General features: G+C 43.5%; 1 protein-coding gene across 2 annotated transcripts; it reads right to left on the bottom strand.

The window, feature by feature from the left end:
• Positions 1-288: 288 nt before the first annotated feature.
• LOC134220309 (probable peroxisomal acyl-coenzyme A oxidase 1) lies at positions 289-10,962 on the bottom strand. Of its 2 annotated transcripts, none has more exons than XM_062699330.1 (10): positions 10,678-10,962; positions 10,019-10,400; positions 5,264-5,423; positions 4,912-5,204; positions 4,445-4,850; positions 4,016-4,369; positions 1,203-1,355; positions 876-1,134; positions 604-804; positions 289-534 (listed from the first exon to the last, which is right to left on the bottom strand). In XM_062699330.1, exons 2-10 carry the CDS (start codon positions 10,140-10,142, stop codon positions 475-477), a joined length of 2,010 nt encoding a protein of 669 aa, XP_062555314.1. In that variant the 5' UTR covers positions 10,143-10,400; positions 10,678-10,962; the 3' UTR covers positions 289-474. The 2 variants fall into 2 exon arrangements, with proteins under 2 accessions (XP_062555314.1, XP_062555315.1); XM_062699331.1 differs by having other exon boundaries at positions 10,816-10,962.
• Between the last annotated feature and the right edge of the window lie 7,530 nt (positions 10,963-18,492).

Genomic DNA, 18,492 nt, shown 5'->3' with positions numbered 1-18,492 from the left:
TTAATTAGCTCAACTGCAACTGCAAACATAATATGTTTGAACATTTCACCAAATAATACGATGTCCATGATAGCCAGGTTCTGATTTTTGATGAAAACCACGGTATTAGGCGATGCGCGGAATTAGGGCAGGTCACGGTATATACTCGACAGGAGCAGAACTCGGACTGTTTGCCTAAATTGGTGAGCTGTTATTGTTGTTTCTCGGACAATCAGGACTAGCAACTAAGTTGGGTACAATCAGTCAAACTGAGCGGAACCAGGATGGCTGTGAACTCGTATAAAAATCTTTTTTTATAGTTTGTACAAATTTTATTAAAGGAGTTTTTTTATATATCACCACTTGTTTGATTGCTTTTTTAAAACATTAAAAATATAAATGTTCATAAAATGTATAAACAATTGATTATCTATCACCATTTCCTAAAATAAAGTCACGCTCGCATAACAACCGCTTCGTAAAAATACATCTATTTTATAGATTTGACTTCATGAACGGCTTCAGATACAAGTGGAATGATTTGTTCACTGGTTCCTAAAATCGAAATTTGATCATCATTCGTCAATTAAGTATGCTGAAGATGTTTGATATTATTCATCATACCTGGTTGAGAGGACTCTTCTTAGCCTCGTCGAACAAACGTTCGTAAACGTTTCCATCGTAGGCACCAAGGGCCGATCCCAGCACCATATCCGGAATGTCGAATGAGTCCACAATACCAACAGCATTTGGTCTCATAGCAGCTAAGGCGTCTTCCAGTTTCTGTTGCAACCTCGTAATATCGCTCTCACTAATAGTGGTGAACTGAAAATTTGAATTATTTTTAGTATGGTAGCAGTAGTCTAAATTAGAGAACTGATCGGTAGATTACTCACCATCAACAAATCTCCGACGACCTTCATAGACTCGTCATACGCGTACAACTCGTAGATGTCTCGCAAAGCACGTGCTAGCTCTGGTGGAGCAGTTTTGCAGGATTTTTCAATCATCTCATAACCTGACTGAACCAAAAATGCTCGGCAATGAGCGTCGGCAGTTCTAGCCAGTTCAATCGATGTAAGATTGACGGCTTCCTCTGGCGTGCGGCCCGCCCGTTTGCGTTGTTCTATGTGCTCACTGGCCAGGCGAAGTTTCCTACAATGAGATACATCAAAGATTAGTCAATGAGGGAATATATAAAATGTTTCTTGGGATGTACTGACCCTGCGGCCACAGTTTGAAGTGCAGCAATTATTCCAGGCACAGAATCATCCCAGGTTTGACGTTGATTACTGGACAAGAATTTCTTAAGGTACTGCACCGTTGGGACTAATTCATGTCCTTTTTGTGCTTGGTTCCATACTTTAAGTAAGTATCTGAAAATAATTTGAAACAAGATGCATTAATTATCTTTGTCTTTGTTGGCGATTTTGGAGAATCAGTAGTACTGAAAAAAAATAGCAAACAACAGTATATTTTAGTACATTCAAAGTTAATTGCCTATATGCCTATATTAAGCCACCCGGAGTGGAAATTAATTACTATGTCTGAAACTTGATTATGCATATGTACAACATGTGATAGATTTAGTTCGGAAAAGGTTTTGGAGGGTAACCGCCCCTTCGGTGGGGTTTGATCCCACGACCCCAGTTCGCATGACAGGTGCTTTCCCTACTAAGCTACGAAGGACTTCCGTCGTCCACCGCAGCTTAGCGGGTACTGATGAAACCAAATTCCCAGCACCAGGTACCAGCCGATCTCTCGCAATACATTTTCAGAACTAACTCTCTCAAATGTATTTTTGTACACATGTCAACCAAGTAGGATGAGTATTTAGTATTGTTCGGCTCCTACACACTTGCTTCATCAGCAACGGCGCTCAATGAAGTAGGGTTGTGTGAGGTTATGTCAGTTTGGTCGTCAGATCCCAACCCGACCACACAAGTGAAGAGAGATCGCCACTCGAGATCAGTACATTCAAAGTTAATTGCCTATATGCCGGGTATTAAGCCACCCGGAGTAATGAGACATAGTAATTAAGTTCTGAAAATGTATTGCGAGAGATTGGCTGGTACCTGGTGCTGGGAATTTGGTTTCATCAGTACCCGCTAAGCTGCGGTGGACGACGGAGGTCCTTCGTAGCTTAGTAGGGAAAGCACCTGTCATGCGAACTGGGGTCGTGGGATCAAACCCAACCGAAGGGGCGGTTACCCTTCAATACCTTTTCCGAACTAAATCTATCACATGTTGTACATATGCATAATCAAGTTTCAGACATAGTAAGTATATTTTATTTATTTGCTCAGACTAAGGTCGGAGTGGCCTGTGCAGTACATAAGAATCTTCTCCACTCGGCTCGGTTCATGCCTCGCCTTCTTGTGCCCGTCGGATCGTTGTCGAGAACCATTTTCACCGAATTACTATCCGACAGCTAGCTACGTATACCCGCAGTCGTCCAATATTCGCGGTGTGAACGATGGATGGTTCTCCCAACAGCTGATGCAACTCGTGGTTCTTTCGCCTCCTCCACGTATCGTCTCGTCCGCCATCTGTACCCCACCATAGATGGTACGCAGCACTTTCCTTTCGAAAACTCCAAGTGCGCGTTGGTCCTCCACGCGCATCGCCCAGGTCTCGCTCCGTAGAGAACTACTAACCGGTCTAATGAGCGTTTTGTAGATAGTCAGTTTGGTACGGCAGCGAACTGGACTCTTTTCGATCGTAGCGTCTTACGGAGTCCAAAGTATGTACGGTTTCTAGCCGCCGGTGCGTCTCCAAATGTCTCTGCTCGTACCATTTTCGGCAGTCACCACTGAAGTGTTTGAATTCTTCGTCCACCACGATTTCGTCACCACCGATACAAAATCGTCTTGTCATTTGTCTTCAACGTGTTGATTACTAATCCGGTTAGCTTAACCCTTCAGTTTAATGTAGGCTTCCTCCATCTTCTCGAAGTTACGTGCCATAATATCTATGTCGTCAGCGAAACTAAATAACTCTCCTGGTCCTGCCCCACGAACTCTCTTGCTATTGGTGTTAGTCAAACAACAGCATCTATTTTGTCTTATATTCATGCTATTGCGGAGTGAACCCTCGTCAGCATGTTTTCGAAAATAGTACGAATACCCTATTAGCTAAAGGTTCCTGACTAAACTAACCAGATTCATAAGAGCCCACCTAAGTCGAAGCTGGCCTTGTAAGATGGAATCTATATAGATCACGTTGGGGAACTTGCCAATTCACAATTTCAGTGGTTTCAGAACTCACTGTTTTATCCATCGATTGAAAAGATGGCACACCAAATGCGATCAAACCCCCTTATTCTTGTTCAAGGTCGAGAGAAATTTTCGAACAAATCATTTCTCCATTTGGTTTTTCCGGCTAAACGAAAATGCGGAAGAATAATTAATCGGTGTGAACAAGTTCGGAAAAAACATTTCCAGAGCCATTTCCATATTAATTTAAATACAGTTGTGCAATTGTTCAGTTCCGTCTAAATCGCCCTGATTATTACAGTTACAAAATGTTTTTTGTAATGCAATCCTAACTTATTTAGTTCGTGTTTGTATTTTCGGAGAGTGCTGCGTACCATCTACGGGGGGGTGTTTATGGCAGACGGTACGTCGAGCAGGCGAATGAACCACGAGTTGCATTAGCTGTTGAGAGAACCATCCATCGTTCACACCGCGAAAATCGGACGATTGTGATGGGCCGGGCACGTAGCCAGAATGTCGGATAGTAATCCGGTGAAAATGGTTCTCTACACAAGAAGGCGAGGTGCACTTTGAGCAAGTGGATCGATCAGGTGGATGACGATTTAAGGACCGTAGACTGCGTGGTTGGCGACGTGCTGCCATGGACCGAGCTGAACGGAGAAGACTCTTATGTATGTACTGCACAGGTTACTCCGGCTTTAGTCTTCAGTCTCTCATATTCATCTTATACAAAAAAAAACTATGGAATAGAGATATAATATAGGCAATGGGTATTCGTCACCGTGAGGTTAAAATAACTGATCGGTTTGAATTTAATTTACCTTGCCGTTTGAAGCAGTAGCACAGTGTTTTCTCCTTCATAAGTACATGCTGCAGTAACCATGCCATATGTGCCGAAAAGGTTCGAACAGGTCATGTATCCATGACCTCCACACGCCAATCGGCAAGTTTCAACCGCCTGCGCGGCATCGGCAGTGCAAACCGCCTTCAAACAGCAGGCGATGGCATGGAGCTCCGGTAACCGTTCAAGATCGCCTTTGTCCAATTCAGACGTTACCTGGTTGTACATATCCCATAAATTATCAGAAGTCAGTTTGAAAATAATACTTTTTGCGATAGCTGGAAATAGCTTGTATTGCTGCGTGAGGTGGTCGATGACTTGAACTTCGGGCTGACTGTTGGAGAGATAAGATAAAATATATGATTACTTGAAAGAGATTACCAAAAGCAAAACAACAATTTGCACGTACTCCGGATTGATAACGCTTTGCCGGCGAACGCAGGAATAGCGGGTGGCAATTGTTACAGCCTTCGACAAATAATTTGCCATATCCCTTACGATGACTACGCGGACAAACATCATCGTCCCGTATGTCAACACAGACGAGGGTGGCTTTACAAATGTGCCGTCCTCGAGAAGTTGGGCATTCTTCATCAACATGTTGGTGCGAGGAATACGCACGTTCTTAAAACCTAGAAATCCGTTATTGACTCCATTCATACCCAGCTTGTTACCAATTTCGCCGATAGTAATTCCAGGCATTGGCATGTGAGTTTCCTCATCGCGAAGTTGTACTATGAACGGATGAATGCCGTGGCACACCCCTTTAGAATACAGTTGGGCGATCACTACACAGTAGTTCGCCGTATGACCGACTGCAACAGTGAGGCATAATTAGAATCATTTTCAATTGTAAAACATGGCATAATAACTTACGGCCTCCTGGCCACCATTTGTACGATGACAGCGTGGGACTTTCTAAAACAATTTCCTTCGTCCGTTCATCATATGTCGCAGTTGTCTCCAATCCCCTGATGAAAGTACCATGACCGAGTTCAGTCTGTGCATAAGTTCCGATAATCTCACAATTCCATGCTCGACTTATCCACTCCGCTTGTTGTTCCGGCGTTCCATGGCCCATCAAAGCAGGAAGAAACATTACAAAGTGCACGGCGAGCGGATTTCCTTCCTTCAGGATACCGGATCCTAGCAGACCTCCCAGAAGAGCCCTGAAATGAAGAAACTATATTAGGCGTCATTCCAAAGGTATAACAAAACTCCAACCTACATATAATTTTCAACACCATCTTTGCCCTGTTCCTGCATCTGTTTCACCTTGCGGAAAATGACAGTAGCTTTACGGACCGATTCTTCGTAGACTTCTTTATGGGACACAAAATGCAGGGGGACTTTGTCGAAAAATTCCGGCTCTGACAGGAAGAATTTCTCTGAAAATTAGGAAAAAAAATAAAAGTGTTGTAAATTACATTTTAGACATTGCGCGGTACGCGGTATCACGATACTATTCTAAAATAAACCATTAGGTTATTCTATAATGTCCGATTGTTCCAGTAATATTCATTCAAGCAAGCAAAACTTCAAAAAGTGAAAAACTTGCCGGTCCGTCAGTATGTCCGTGTGTATGTGTGTGTGCACACAAAAGCTTAGAAAAAACATTAGCCAACTTTTCATATAGTAATCCTCATCCGATTTTCTCGCAACAAGTTGCATTCGACGGGGATAAACTCCAGTTAAACTCCACTATTAAACGATCGGTCATTGCGTTCAAAAGTTATAAAGAAAATGGTGTTCAAGCTATACAAGGTTGGTGCATTGCGGTACATCCAACATAGTTGATACGCCGTAAGGTAGGCAATTATTTTTGGTATCGCACTGTCGAAATCAAATGATTGTATCGAGAAAGGCATTAACACCGCAGTGTGGATTTAATTTGGTTTTTATCTTTGTTATAGAGTTGTAGGACTGCAACTCATCATCTCTTTTAAAGCCCAAATAACTGTGGAAGTGCTTAACTAAGCTGCGAGGCGTGGTCTCCCCCACTCAGCGAACTGGACTAGCGAAATTCATAACTGGCGCCTTATGAAGCTTCGACTGAATATTCCACCAACAGTGCTTTTTATACGCAGTTACCTTCCCAAGTCTTCAAGCGTCGATGGGCGTGTGGTCTACATACCGGCCTCCCGATCCCGACGTCCATGGTTCGAACCCAGTCTGCTGCACTTCATCACTGCACTGTAAATCATCATTCATAAGGCAACATATTGAAATTCATACCGATTCCTTGTGGCAAATTTTCATAAGGCGTTTGATTGGAAATCATGCGTCCAGTTTCCTCAGTGCCATGTCCCAGTGGAGCAATTAAGGCAAATAATAAGAAGAATACAGGCTAATTCTAGGTCAAACGTCGCTTTCTTCAGAATACAGCATAGATGTGGCGTCCCCAACCGAAACCCGGCACGTTACGATAGAAATTGTTTGAGGAAGTGAATTGCGTGACCCCAAGTCACATGATGTTGAGGAATCGATTGTGTTCTCGTGTTCACAAGCCTTTGAGAGACCAGAGAGATGAATTCCGCTCGCAGTCCCTGTGAGTAGGTGTCGTGAAGGATGTCACCCAGCGAGGCAAAATAGACGAGCTGTAAAAGCATTTTAACGATGATCGAGGTGAACTTCAACTTCCAGTTGCTGTTTGATCAAACTCGAATCTGCGGTTAACCATGCGTTCCTTCACTTTGGATAGACAGCATAAGAGGGCGATTGGACGGAAGTTTTGTGGTTCACGAGACGAGCTATTATTGTTTGGTAAGAGGACAACGATAATTTCTTGCCGCTGAAGGCTGTCCATTTTTTTAAAGTTTTTGACGATGTATACTTATATTTTTTTTATTACCATCAATAGGACATAAGTAATCTGTTGATGTAGGCCTTAAATTAATAACTACGAGCACCTGTCACGGCAAAATCAAATGGGATTGTTTTTCAACCACGAACCATGCGTTCGTGTTAGTGAGAAATGTCTGCGAGGCCATAATTGGATGTGGAGTTGGCGATAGTGATCAAGATTAGGGGGATGGGTAGTTTAAGGGTAGACGTTTGAAAGCGCGGAGAACTTTTTTCTGGCTTTGGCAGCTTTTCGGTTTCACGATTTTTCTAGAAGCTCATAAAAATCCATGAATCTGCAGTTTTACAAAGTATACGTAAAGGCTATATATTCACTTCAAACCCGAACTTTTGATAGAAGGCTCGGAGACCCATAGTGTTATATACTAATCGACTCAGTTCGACGAATTGAGGTCATGTCTGTATGTGTGAATGTATGTGTGTGTACAAAAATGTGAGACACACTTTTTGGTACTTTTTCTTCTTTTTATTGGCATTACATCCCCACACTGGGACAGAGCCGCCTCGCAGCTTAATGTTCATTAAGCAGCACTTCCACAGTTATTAACTGCGAGGTTTCTAAGCCAAGTTACCATTTTTGCATTCGTATATCATGAGGCTAACACGATGATACTTTTATGCCCAGGGAAGTCGAGACAATTTCCAATCCGAAAATTACCTAGACCGGCACCGGAAATCGAACCCAGCCACCCTCAGCATGGTCTTGCTTTGTAGCCGCGCGTCTTACCGCACGGCTAAGGAGGGCTAAGGAGGGTACTTAGCATTGTCCAATTCCCTCGCAACAAGTTGCAATCGACGCGGACTAGTTGTTTCCTATTGAAAATTGGTTCGATCGGCCATTGCGTTCCAGAGTTATTCAAAAAACATTGTTTTTTGTCAAAGGTCCCCCCTTGGATTTTTTTTTTCAAAATCGATTTTTTTTTACGGAAACCGATGCAATGAACTCAAATGACCGCAAATGGCACAATTCCTACAACTGTAAGGGCCCAGACCGTAGCAACCTGTGTCGTCGTTGTGGTGGATCTTCGTGTCCCATCAGAGAGAGTATCACAGCTGAATCTTAACCACTGTGCAACTGCACAGCATCTGCTGTGGCAGTCGGTCTCGGAGTCGAGAACCGATGTCGCCTTTCTGTCCGACCCGTACAACGCCCCTGACGATAACGGCAATTGGGTGGCGGACGGGTCTAGGATGGCAGCTATTTGCACGGTACCCGATCAGGTGGTACACTCCTCTGCTAAGGGTGTCCCGATAGCCAAGATCAATGGTGTGTTCTATTGTAGCTGCTTTGCCCCACCAAGGTGGCCATTAGAACAGTTCAACCAGATGAACGGTGGTGGATTGGATGAGCACTAGAGGCCTGGATGGTGGTGGTTATCGTCAACAACCGCAAGTCGGTTCAACATGCGGTGAGTCATGTTGGTGAAATCGCGATCGCAACAAAGCGGAGCTTGAAGCTCCTTGGGGTCATAATAGACGACAAGCTGACCTTCGCCAGCCATGTCGACTATGCGTGCAAGCTGGCTTCGACTGTTACGGCAATATCGAGAATGATATCCATCAGTCCCAAGGTGTGCGCCAGTAGCCTCATACGGGATGGGTGCCTGTGTGAGCGTGAATGATCGAGTATATTAAGTACTGCCTATCCCCCAGAAGTAACGCTGGGAGGCAGTTCCTGGGGGGATCAGTGTGTTAGCAGAGAGGGTAACTCAAGTAACCTTCCGCTACTTGGGTGGGTTTAGTAGCTCGGCCTTCTGTCAACTCCACTCCCTGAGTGATAATTGACCTTTCCCGTAAAAAATGTATCTCGTTTTATTGTCTCAGTCGATTCTTTGGCTTATTTAAGGTCAACTTTTCCAAAGAACACAATTTTTTTGAAGCCTCTAACTATATTTAAAATTGAAAACAAAAACCGAAAAAGTGCTGCATGTGTGAACCGGCCTGACAAATTCACCCGATGTTCGTTCAAAATCGGCCCAATCCTCAAAAAATAGCACTTTTTCGATTTTTGTTTAAAATTTTAAAAACACTTAGAGGCGTAAAAAATATGGGTTCTTTGGGAAAGTTGACCTTAAATAAGCCAAAGAATCGATCAAGCAAATAAAAAAAATTGACGGGAAAGGTCAATTTCAGGTGTCTGTTTGCAGATTTGCCTTCACCCCTCTTAAAAAAAAAAAACTCGCAATCACACAAATCACAGACACAGATCGATATATAACACTATGGGTCTCCGGGCCTTCTATAAAAAGGTTGTTTTTGGAGAGATCATAGTATGATCTATATGGCTATATTATAGACTTTACGTATACTTAGTATATAAGAAAGGCAAAAATAAAAAAATAAAACTCCTTGGATTTGTTAAAGAATGTTTTGAATATCCTCAATATTTTCCGGAAATTATATTGCTCCCTCAAATTATTATTTTTGAGCAAAAACTAAGGAGGGAGACATTTTTAAATATTTTTATCGGTCTTATAACAATTCAATATTTTTGTTCTTCATGGCATTTCCAATTGGGTAAAATTACTAACAGCATATTACCGAAATTGTACTCTCTGGTTGAAGTAACATTATAACAGCATATTGGTGCTGAGGCCGTGTTTTTAGACAGATAACTTCTTTTCAACAGGGCTTTATCCTAGTTAGCTGTTCGCTAAATATCAATCAGTTAGAAACTGGCTGTACTACTGTCGGAAATTTCCTTGCCTAAAACCAGCAACAGCAAGTGATAAATTCCGCAGCTACCCTATTCTATATGTCAACCATATCAACTAAAAGAAATAGATTAATGAAAAGCATAGAGAAACTTCTTTTTATTGTCAAACTTTGATTAAATTACGCTCGAGGCATTGTAAAGAAGTCTAACATACCTATATTTTTTTAATTGCACGTGTTTGTAGTAAATAGAAGCATCGATGAATGAATGTTATTTATGCAATGTTCATGTTTCTACCAAACATACGGCATAGCATACAAATTTACGCAAGCGATGAATGACACCACCACAACCGCGACATCATTGGGTATGCTTCGCTTCATTAATGTCTACCTATAGTAAAATATAATAAGGCCCTACTATACTGGAACCGGAAAATAAAACTGCTTCATCATGTGAACTTACCTCGCGAACGTTTTTCCTTCAGTTTGGCTTCTCCGCCTATCCACCAAAGCGTGAAATCTTCATTTTTGAAGGTGCACTTTTTCCGCTCATTATGCAGATCTGGGTTGACCTTTGCGCTCGGCATCTCGTGAGTCAATATCTGAGATATGCGATACAATGATTTTTCGTTTTCCTTCGGTGAGAACCGCACTCCGATATGTACGTGGAACTTTATCACTGAATATGATTGAAATTTCACCTTTTAAATGCACTTTGAACACCCACAGCCGTAATTGCACTTGATATTGATCTCGTCTAGTGTAGATCTGGATACCTCCGAATACTTCAGCAAACTGTTGCGTTTAAACTGCACTATGGAACTGCTCTATGCTTATTACTCTGGCTGGAAGATAATCGGTAGAGAATTAACCTTTGGAACGTGACAAAACACAGAGCTCTCTTATTTTGCGACCGTGCTGATTGGTTCGAGCACAGAAAGTTGTTCGCTCCTCTACACGTACATGGCCAGCGAATCGATTGCGTATGGAATGAATGGAGAGCTAAAACACACTTCTTTATGCGATGAGCGTTTTTGATAACTTTCCAACTCAACTTTTGAGGAATACAAGTAAATAAAATGGCACTGGTGATAAGAACGTAAGACAGGCTCAATAATATACCTCCCGTTAAGAAGATTACAGAGTCTGAATTGATGTCAAATCATCAAACACATATACGAGGATAGAGACTGCTTTATTGTTCGACCCTGAGGAACCAGTTCAAGATGATGTTTATGAAGCACTGAGAATAAGGCGTACTATTTTAATTTTACGTGAAACAGCTAAGAATTGTTTAAAAACGTTATAATTCTTTTGAACTATCACGGTTTTTCTATTATATTTAATTATCAATGAACATGTAAACACTTTAGGATAGCCTGGCAATAGGATTGAAATTATAAATGGATCGACTTTCTGACTGAATGATGATGTATGATTTCACTCAGCAAGATTACATCACGCGTGGTGGAAGCGAAGAATGCACTAATGCATATATGTAGTGTGAAGCGTCTTGCATAGAGAAAAAAAGGATTAACTCACCTGCGGGGGTTAACAACATTTCTTCTTGGTGTTTGCCGCGAAGCAAGATGGATCACGAGGTAAGATGGGTCAGTGCCGTTTAAGAGCTTCATACACGTGTGTTAATGCAGAGAATAATATGGTTAAATTTGAACATTTTTGGTAACATAGAGAAAACACACTACGAAATGGTGAGACGACATCTTTTTTTTTTTTTCTTTATTCAAGAGAATTTCAGCCCTGGACTGGTTCTTCTCTGTGGAGAAAGAAGAGGGCATTTTAATCCCCCCTGGGCAATACTAGCAAGTAAGAGTTTACAATATTAACTATAATGAAATTCAAATAACAATAGAAATGGTCATGAGATGATCGAGGTGAGTTTACGTGGGTCCTTGTTGGGCGTTGTCTTCTCTCGATGCCTATAAACTTCTGCACATGGTGAAAACTTTGATTAGATGCTCTGGTATAATCCAGTATATTTCAGGAAATTTATCAGCCGGGCTATATTATCAGGATCGTTGTTGAGTGCGGTCCGTATGCTACTTGGTATATCGTGGAGGACTCGTGCCGCTTCATATTGTGGACAGTTGATAATGAAATGTTCAACCGAATTTTGCGTGCAGCAAGTGGGACAGATTTTGCGAAAAGCTCCTGTGGACCCCATGTTATGGGAAATTTTTTATGCCCAGTTCTCAGCCTGGAGATGATTTTTGCTCCGAGTGTTTCTTTGGGTCTTCCCAGCGAAAGATATCATTGTTGATTTTCCGTAGAAAATGGGATTGCTGATTATGCCAATTTAGTGACCATGAGTTTCTAATAGTGACTGATATCCATTTTTCAAATCCTGGCTGGGGACATCCTTGGTTAGTAGATTTGAACGTCTACCAAAAGCTGCTAGATGGTCGGCTTCTTCATTGCCGCGAATCCCACAGTGCCCTGGTATCCAAAGGAAGACGGTATCAGAAGGTGCTTGTAGTTGGATCTCCTGAATCCACGGGTGGCGTGCTACGTCGGAAGATAGCGCTGAAATGGCGCTGGCGGAGTCTGTCAGTACGACAATCGGATTTGGTGATGGTGTAGTGCAAGCAAAGAGGATTGCAGCAACTTCTGCCGAGAAAACTGAGCATGCCTCTGGGAGACGGAAGAAATGACTTGTTACTGCATCGGTTACTCCTATCCCTACCTTATTGCCAGATTTGGAACCATCTGTGTATCGAAGCGTAAAATTGCGGAACTTGGTACCAAGTAGTTCTACAACACACTTAGATAGCGCATGAGATTTCGTTCCTGCTCGAAATTGGTTTTTGATTGACATGTCGAAGTTCAGTTTTGGCGAATTCCAACTTCTGGCTCCATTCCAATGAATTTCGGCCACCGGGTTTTCGAGGAGTCGATTCGCCTCATCAAGGAGAAAAACTCCACCCCTACATGGTTCCGTTTTCTCGATAAAGCTAGTAGCTCGTTTGCAGATGGTATCAACGATGAGTAGCTTGAAGGGCAACCTCCCACTTTCTACGCATGTAGCATCAGAAGGTGTCGAAGGCAACAGGCCGGAGGTAATCCTAATTGCTTGATGATATACGGGTGCGAGTGCTGTTGTCAAAGCGTCAGTTGATAGACAGGTTAGTTCAATACCGTAGAGTAATCTGCTGTTGATGATTGCTTCGGATACTCGTAACCGTACATCGCGGTTGCTCATTTGATGACGTTTTGATAAGGTGCGTAAGAGATTCAAACGTGGTTTACAATTTTGTTTTACTTGCTTGAAATGATCTTGGAATGTAAGACGGCGATCCAGATAGACACCCAGTACTCGAATCGATTTTTTCAAAGGGATTGTTTGTCTATTGACGCAGACCGTTGAACGCATGGGACGATGAGACGAACTGCAAATGTGCATTATAGCACTTTTATCGGTGGCGATATCGAAACCTTCTTCGTTTGCCCATTTGGCAACAGCGTTCACAGCGGCTTGGAGCTTGCGCCGCAAAGCTTTCTCAGTTGAACCCACAGCTATGAGCATGATGTCATCTGCATATACGAAGATGTATATTTCTTTCGGAAGGTTAACGAAGATTCCATTAATTGCCACCAGAAAGATCGTGACGGCAATGACAGAGCCCTGTGGGACCCCAGTATCCTCAGCAAAACATTTCGAGCGGTGGTTGCCAACACAAACTTGGAAGGTTCTTTTACGGAGGAAGTTTCGTAGGAAGTGGAGAATGTGTCCTGATAGACCCCATTTCCTGAGCTGCTGTATAACACCGGGTGTCCAAGCTCGATTGTAAGCTTTCGCCAGGTCCAATGTAGCAAGCTCGATGTGTTGATCCTCGGATTTGGCATCATGAAGAACTTGACTAAGAGTTGCAAAATACGTACCCGTTCCGTGGCCGGAGCGAAAGGCGTGCTGCCTGTGGTCGAGATACCCATTAGATTCGAGAAAGTGGATGAGCCGACGATTTACCATTCTCTCCATAACTTTGCTGATGCAGCATGTCAATGATATCGGTCGAAAACTTTTAGGTGTTTTTGAAGACAGTCCATGTTTCGGGATAGGGATTACAAGGCTGTGGTTCCAGTTTTGTGGTAGGGAATTGTCGGACCATTCCTTGTTTAACAGTCGTAATAGAGTCGCCTTTCCATTGGGAGTGAGATGCTTCAGGGTTGGGTAGCCTATTTCGTCTGGTCCGACAGATTTGCCTTTGCACCTGGATAGCGCCATTTCTAGCTCATTTAAACGAAACGGTTCGTTAATAGGCAGGCACGTTGTATCGATCGGGATGAGCATTTTGTCCAAATCATCTATGGTGGCATTTTTCCGATGGATGAAAACATCGCTATATGTATCGAAGGATGAGAGAGATGAGAAGTACAGACCAAGCTCATCAGCTATGATGGCAGGGTCGTGGGTGAGTACACCTTCAAGGTGGATTGCCATACCGCGAGCTTTACGTTTCCCACTGAGAGCATTAACCCTTCCCCATAGCTCTGTCGTCGATTGATTGCTGTTTATTCCATCTAGGAAATTCTCCCAGCTGCGATCTTTAGCATCCCGTATAATTTGTCGGCATTCGTTTCGTTTTAGTTTGTATAAATCGACTGCATTTCTTTTGTTAGGGTGATCAGCAGGTAGACGCTTTGCTGCACGTAGGGCTTTTCTCCTAGCTTTAGTTGCTTGTTTGGTTACCGGTGACCACCATACCAGGGCCCTGCGCCCTGGTTTTGGACTGGTGATCGGAATCGTTGTGGTTGCTGCTTGTCGAATAGTCTGTATGAAATCGGAAATACTGCTTTGTTCGGTTGTTTTAAGACTTTCATCTATAATAGTCTGGAAAGATGTCCAATCTGCTTGCTCATACAGCCATCGTGGGCGACGTGTGGTTTCTGGTATTTGTTCCTGGAGTGATATTGTGATTGGATGATGGTCGCTTCCGAGTGGGTCGTCACCGACACGCCAGAGCAGCCGATTTACGATACCAGAGCTTGCTAGTGATACGTCGACTGCAGATTCACGATGGCCACTAGTGAAGGTTATGGAACCGTCATTGAGTGGTACCAAATCTAGTGCTTCGGCGGTCTCTGCTAATGTGATTCCTCTCGCATTCGAAATGGGACTCCCCCACGAATTATGATGTCCGTTAAAGTCTCCTAAGACTAATGTTGGTCCTTGTATGGATTTCAGTACCTGGAGGATTTGGTTTCGTAGGTCTGGTATCTTTCCGCATGGTAAGTACACACTCGCTATCGATACGGGAAACGGATAATTAATTCTCACTGCTACGATTGGTAAACTTGTGTACAACTGGATACTAGAGTATTGGAATGATGTCAGGACTCCTATAGCCACCGAGTGATAGATGTTTGCGTTACTTTTATATACCCAACGTCACTTTCCTCCTAGCGATCGGTTGAGTCTATCTACACTAGAACGGTGGACTTCTTGTAAGGCCAGGACGACTGGCGGATTATTTTGGATGAGCCATTCAAGGTCGCTGATATTGTTGTTGAAACCATTTATGTTCCACTGTAGTACGAATGGGGAAGCTGCGATTGCGTTACGTGGGTTTGACGATCTGTTGGAGGTCCTTAGTTCTGCCTCGGAAGCGAAGTTTTTTATAATGTTGGCGACGGGAATATGCCTAGAGGAACCAGCTGAAGGTACGGCGGCGGGGCCGAACCTAAGCAGTTGGTCACGGTCGTAAGCTGCTGCGATGGAGTTGACGGTTGATAATGTCCTAAATGTTGCGGGTGGTTGGTCTTTTCTTCCTCTAGTTCTACTTCTTCCAAAATGCTTGGGATGTAGAGAATGGTTCGCCAGTTCCGGTGGTGATTCAGTTTCCGAACCGGCGGTTCCTCCATTGTCCCGAGGGGGTTCCGGATGGGTTGTGTTGCTGGGATGATGAGTGTCGAATTGTAAAAGTATTTTGGTGATTGAGCGACCAGTATTATCTTCTTTAGCAGAAAGCGTAGTTTTTTATGCATTTCGGGGCCCATGGCAAAAATGAGAGTATGATGTTTCGAAAAACAGAGGATCAGTATAGAAATTACTGGAGGCGTTTCCTCTTCATTCCGACATGCAGTCGTCGCCGCTGTAAGTGGAAACGTCAGCGTAGATGTCGCTGTCGGAAGTGAGAGCTTTAATTTTCCTTTGACTGGAGGAGTCATCCGAGTCAGTGGGGTTCTCTCTTCAGTAGTTGTATAGCAGACAATCGGGCTGGTGTCACTTCGTACATTGGAGTAGGTTTCCATTCCTTCTTCGGCTTCGTGTCCTTTTTCGGTGCGGACTCGTTCTTCGAGTTGTCGGCGGTCCAATCTTGCTTCTGCCGCTGCTGTTTGTCAAAGATTGTACGGAGTACCTTGACTTCTTTTTCCTTGCGCTCCAGTTTGGTCTCAAGATTGGTTACTTTTGAGACCAGGTCTTCGATTGTACCGTGCTTGCGGACGAGTGAAATACGGGAGCCACTCTGCAGGGCTGTTTCCAAGGCACGAATGCGTTCATCTTTCTGCTTCATTGCGGATGTAAGATTTTCTAGCTTTTGTAGCAGGTCTTCGATCATTTCATTATCGGATAGCATTTTGCTCGATTCAAGAATCTCGATCCTTTTGTTCTTCCTTTCCATCTCATGTTGAAGTTTGTCCACCTTAGAGGATAATTCGGTAATTGTCTGGTCTTTTCCTGCTGCTGTAATTTTGGAGTAGCTGTTTTGTCCGTGAGTTTGGTCGTAATGACGTTTGGCTTGCGGGTAGGATATACCCAAATTAACCCGAATTCGTTGGATCTCGGTTTCCTTGCAATACGTTGGGCATCTTTTACTGGATAGCGGATGGTTGTGTTGGTCGCAGCGTTTACAGAAATCTTCTGCAGCACATTTAGTTTCCTTGTCAACGGCATGTTCTTGCGAGCAAGTTCCACAGGTAGGTTTAGGTTGTTTACAACGTTTGCTAGTATGTCCGAACCCCCAGCAATTGTAGCATTGCATGGGGGTGGGATAGTATGGACGAGTTTTGCACCTGATCCAGCCAAAATCCACGTGAGAGGGAATCACGGTTCCACTGATTGTGAGAATAATCGTTGACGTGTTTTCTTCTTTGTCTCCAACTCTTCGTTTGATACGACGAATGCTTCGGACACCTTGGTTAGCAAGACCTTCCAGGACAGTTTCATCATTAAGGCTTGAAACAGAACTGCAGTTGACAACACAGCGAGAGGTGTTGAGAGTTGGGTGCTCGGAGATTTTAATTTCAGTTCCATCTGATAAAGAAGTCAGCTTCAGCAGTTTTGCTACCTGTGCTGAGCTGCGAACTTTTAATGCGTATGTTATTCCCTCTTTTCCTTCCGGGAAGGCTCCGTCTATTTTCGTACCCACGCACATTTCAACAGATTTACGTAGCAGGAAAGGGTCGCTTGGTAGTGATCCATTGCAAGCTTCCAGTCTTAGGACTTGGATTGCTCCAGATGTTCCATTTTTGTCCAGATAGCTTGGCAGTCGTGCACCAGCAAAGTCTCCATCGAAGAAATTAGTTGGACCTCCACCTGGATCACTGATGGGGGGAAAGGCATCCGGTGCCAACTCCATGGTTGGCAATCCGGTGAAATTAGTCGGAAAGACTGTCTCCCCTCAGCAGGAAAGTATTTCAGCTATGCCAACTATGAACTATGTTCACTTTTGTGGTTGAAGTTCAGAGGTACTCCACTTTACGGTATCACGAAAACAACACTGTTCGTTTGACGTTTGCAGCTGGCAATTAGAAAAAAGCACACTCGCGTCGCGTCAAGTATTTTGGTTGAAAAACGACTGTAGTTCCCGGTAAAACGTCGGAAGCAGGAACACGCGGACAGATTTATGTGCAGGGCACTGAGAACCGATGGTAGCGATCTCCACGATTGGCGAGAAAAGTGAAAAAAAACCTCGAATATACGTAAACAGTGGCACATGTAGCAAGAACAAAAGCTTCTGTTCGCACCGAGACCTAGCTGTCGACTGGAGACGACATCTGGGAAGGGGCAAAAAACATAACTCTGGTCCTCACAATTTCCAATTCTCATGCTTCCACGGGTCTGCCGTTGACAATTGACCACCAGTTAAGGGTTTCGTACCTAGCTGGCTGTTTAGCCTGGGAACTACATTAGCTAGATTGAGGGGGTGAGACCAGGGGGCTTGCCTAGGATGTAGTGGGGTTTGATAATAGGCTCTGTTGAACTCTATAAGAAGCTGCATGTATCTGCAAGCAGGTCCAACCAAAGCGACCGTGTGTCGCTTAACCCTTTCAGGCCCTGACACCAACAGAAAAATGGATGCATAAAATTGCACGATGAATAAAGCGAACAGTGTTTGTTAGCCTTCCCCATTAGGCCAGCGCGCGCATCTGTTTATAGCATTAGCTACATCGTCGCATCCCTAGCCCTACACTGCCCATGATCGCATTTTTGTTTATTTTGTAGAAAGCCTGTGAATCGTTCAGAAAGCTGAATTCGTTGCATCTAATCCCACAACAGTAAAATAGGCGTTACAATCTTGCTTATCTGTTGTAAGCTGGGAATTATTGAGTTTGTAGGAAGGATTGATAAACGATTTACAAAATCAACCAAAATGCAAATGTTACAAATATGCGATCATGAGCAGTACAGTAGAGACAGCTTCGATGACAGTGGAGTGACAGGTAGTTCTGCCGTCACCGGGTGAGTCAGCAAAGTAGAAGACCAAAGTAAATGAATACCATGCATACCAGCTATTCGTGCTACAAATAGTATATTATTCTTAAAGTAAATCTTATCTAAAAGTGCTTATACTAAGTAGTGAAACTATATATAATTTTGTGCTTAACATCTACATACGCGGGCAGCAAAGACTATGCAGTTACAAGGGCTTGACGATCCCTTGCCAGGCCATCTACGAGTTGTGGTGCCTGCCTAGG

The sequence above is a fragment of the Armigeres subalbatus genome, chromosome 3, assembly GCF_024139115.2.
Source record: "Armigeres subalbatus isolate Guangzhou_Male chromosome 3, GZ_Asu_2, whole genome shotgun sequence".
Classification (NCBI taxonomy): domain Eukaryota; kingdom Metazoa; phylum Arthropoda; class Insecta; order Diptera; family Culicidae; genus Armigeres; species Armigeres subalbatus.
This window is presented reverse-complemented; position numbering and strand designations above follow the sequence as displayed.

Excerpts from the sequence above, each read along its gene's own strand:
- LOC134220309 (XM_062699330.1), bottom strand. The coding sequence starts at position 10,142 with ATGCCGAGCGCAAAGGTCAACCCAGATCTGCATAATGAGCGGAAAAAG. Across the intron at positions 5,424-10,018 it reads GAAGGAAAAACGTTCGCGAG|AGAAATTCTTCCTGTCAGAG; the intron begins GTAAGTTCACAT and ends CCTAATTTTCAG. Across the intron at positions 535-603 it reads AGAAGAGTCCTCTCAACCAG|GAACCAGTGAACAAATCATT; the intron begins GTATGATGAATA and ends TTTCGATTTTAG.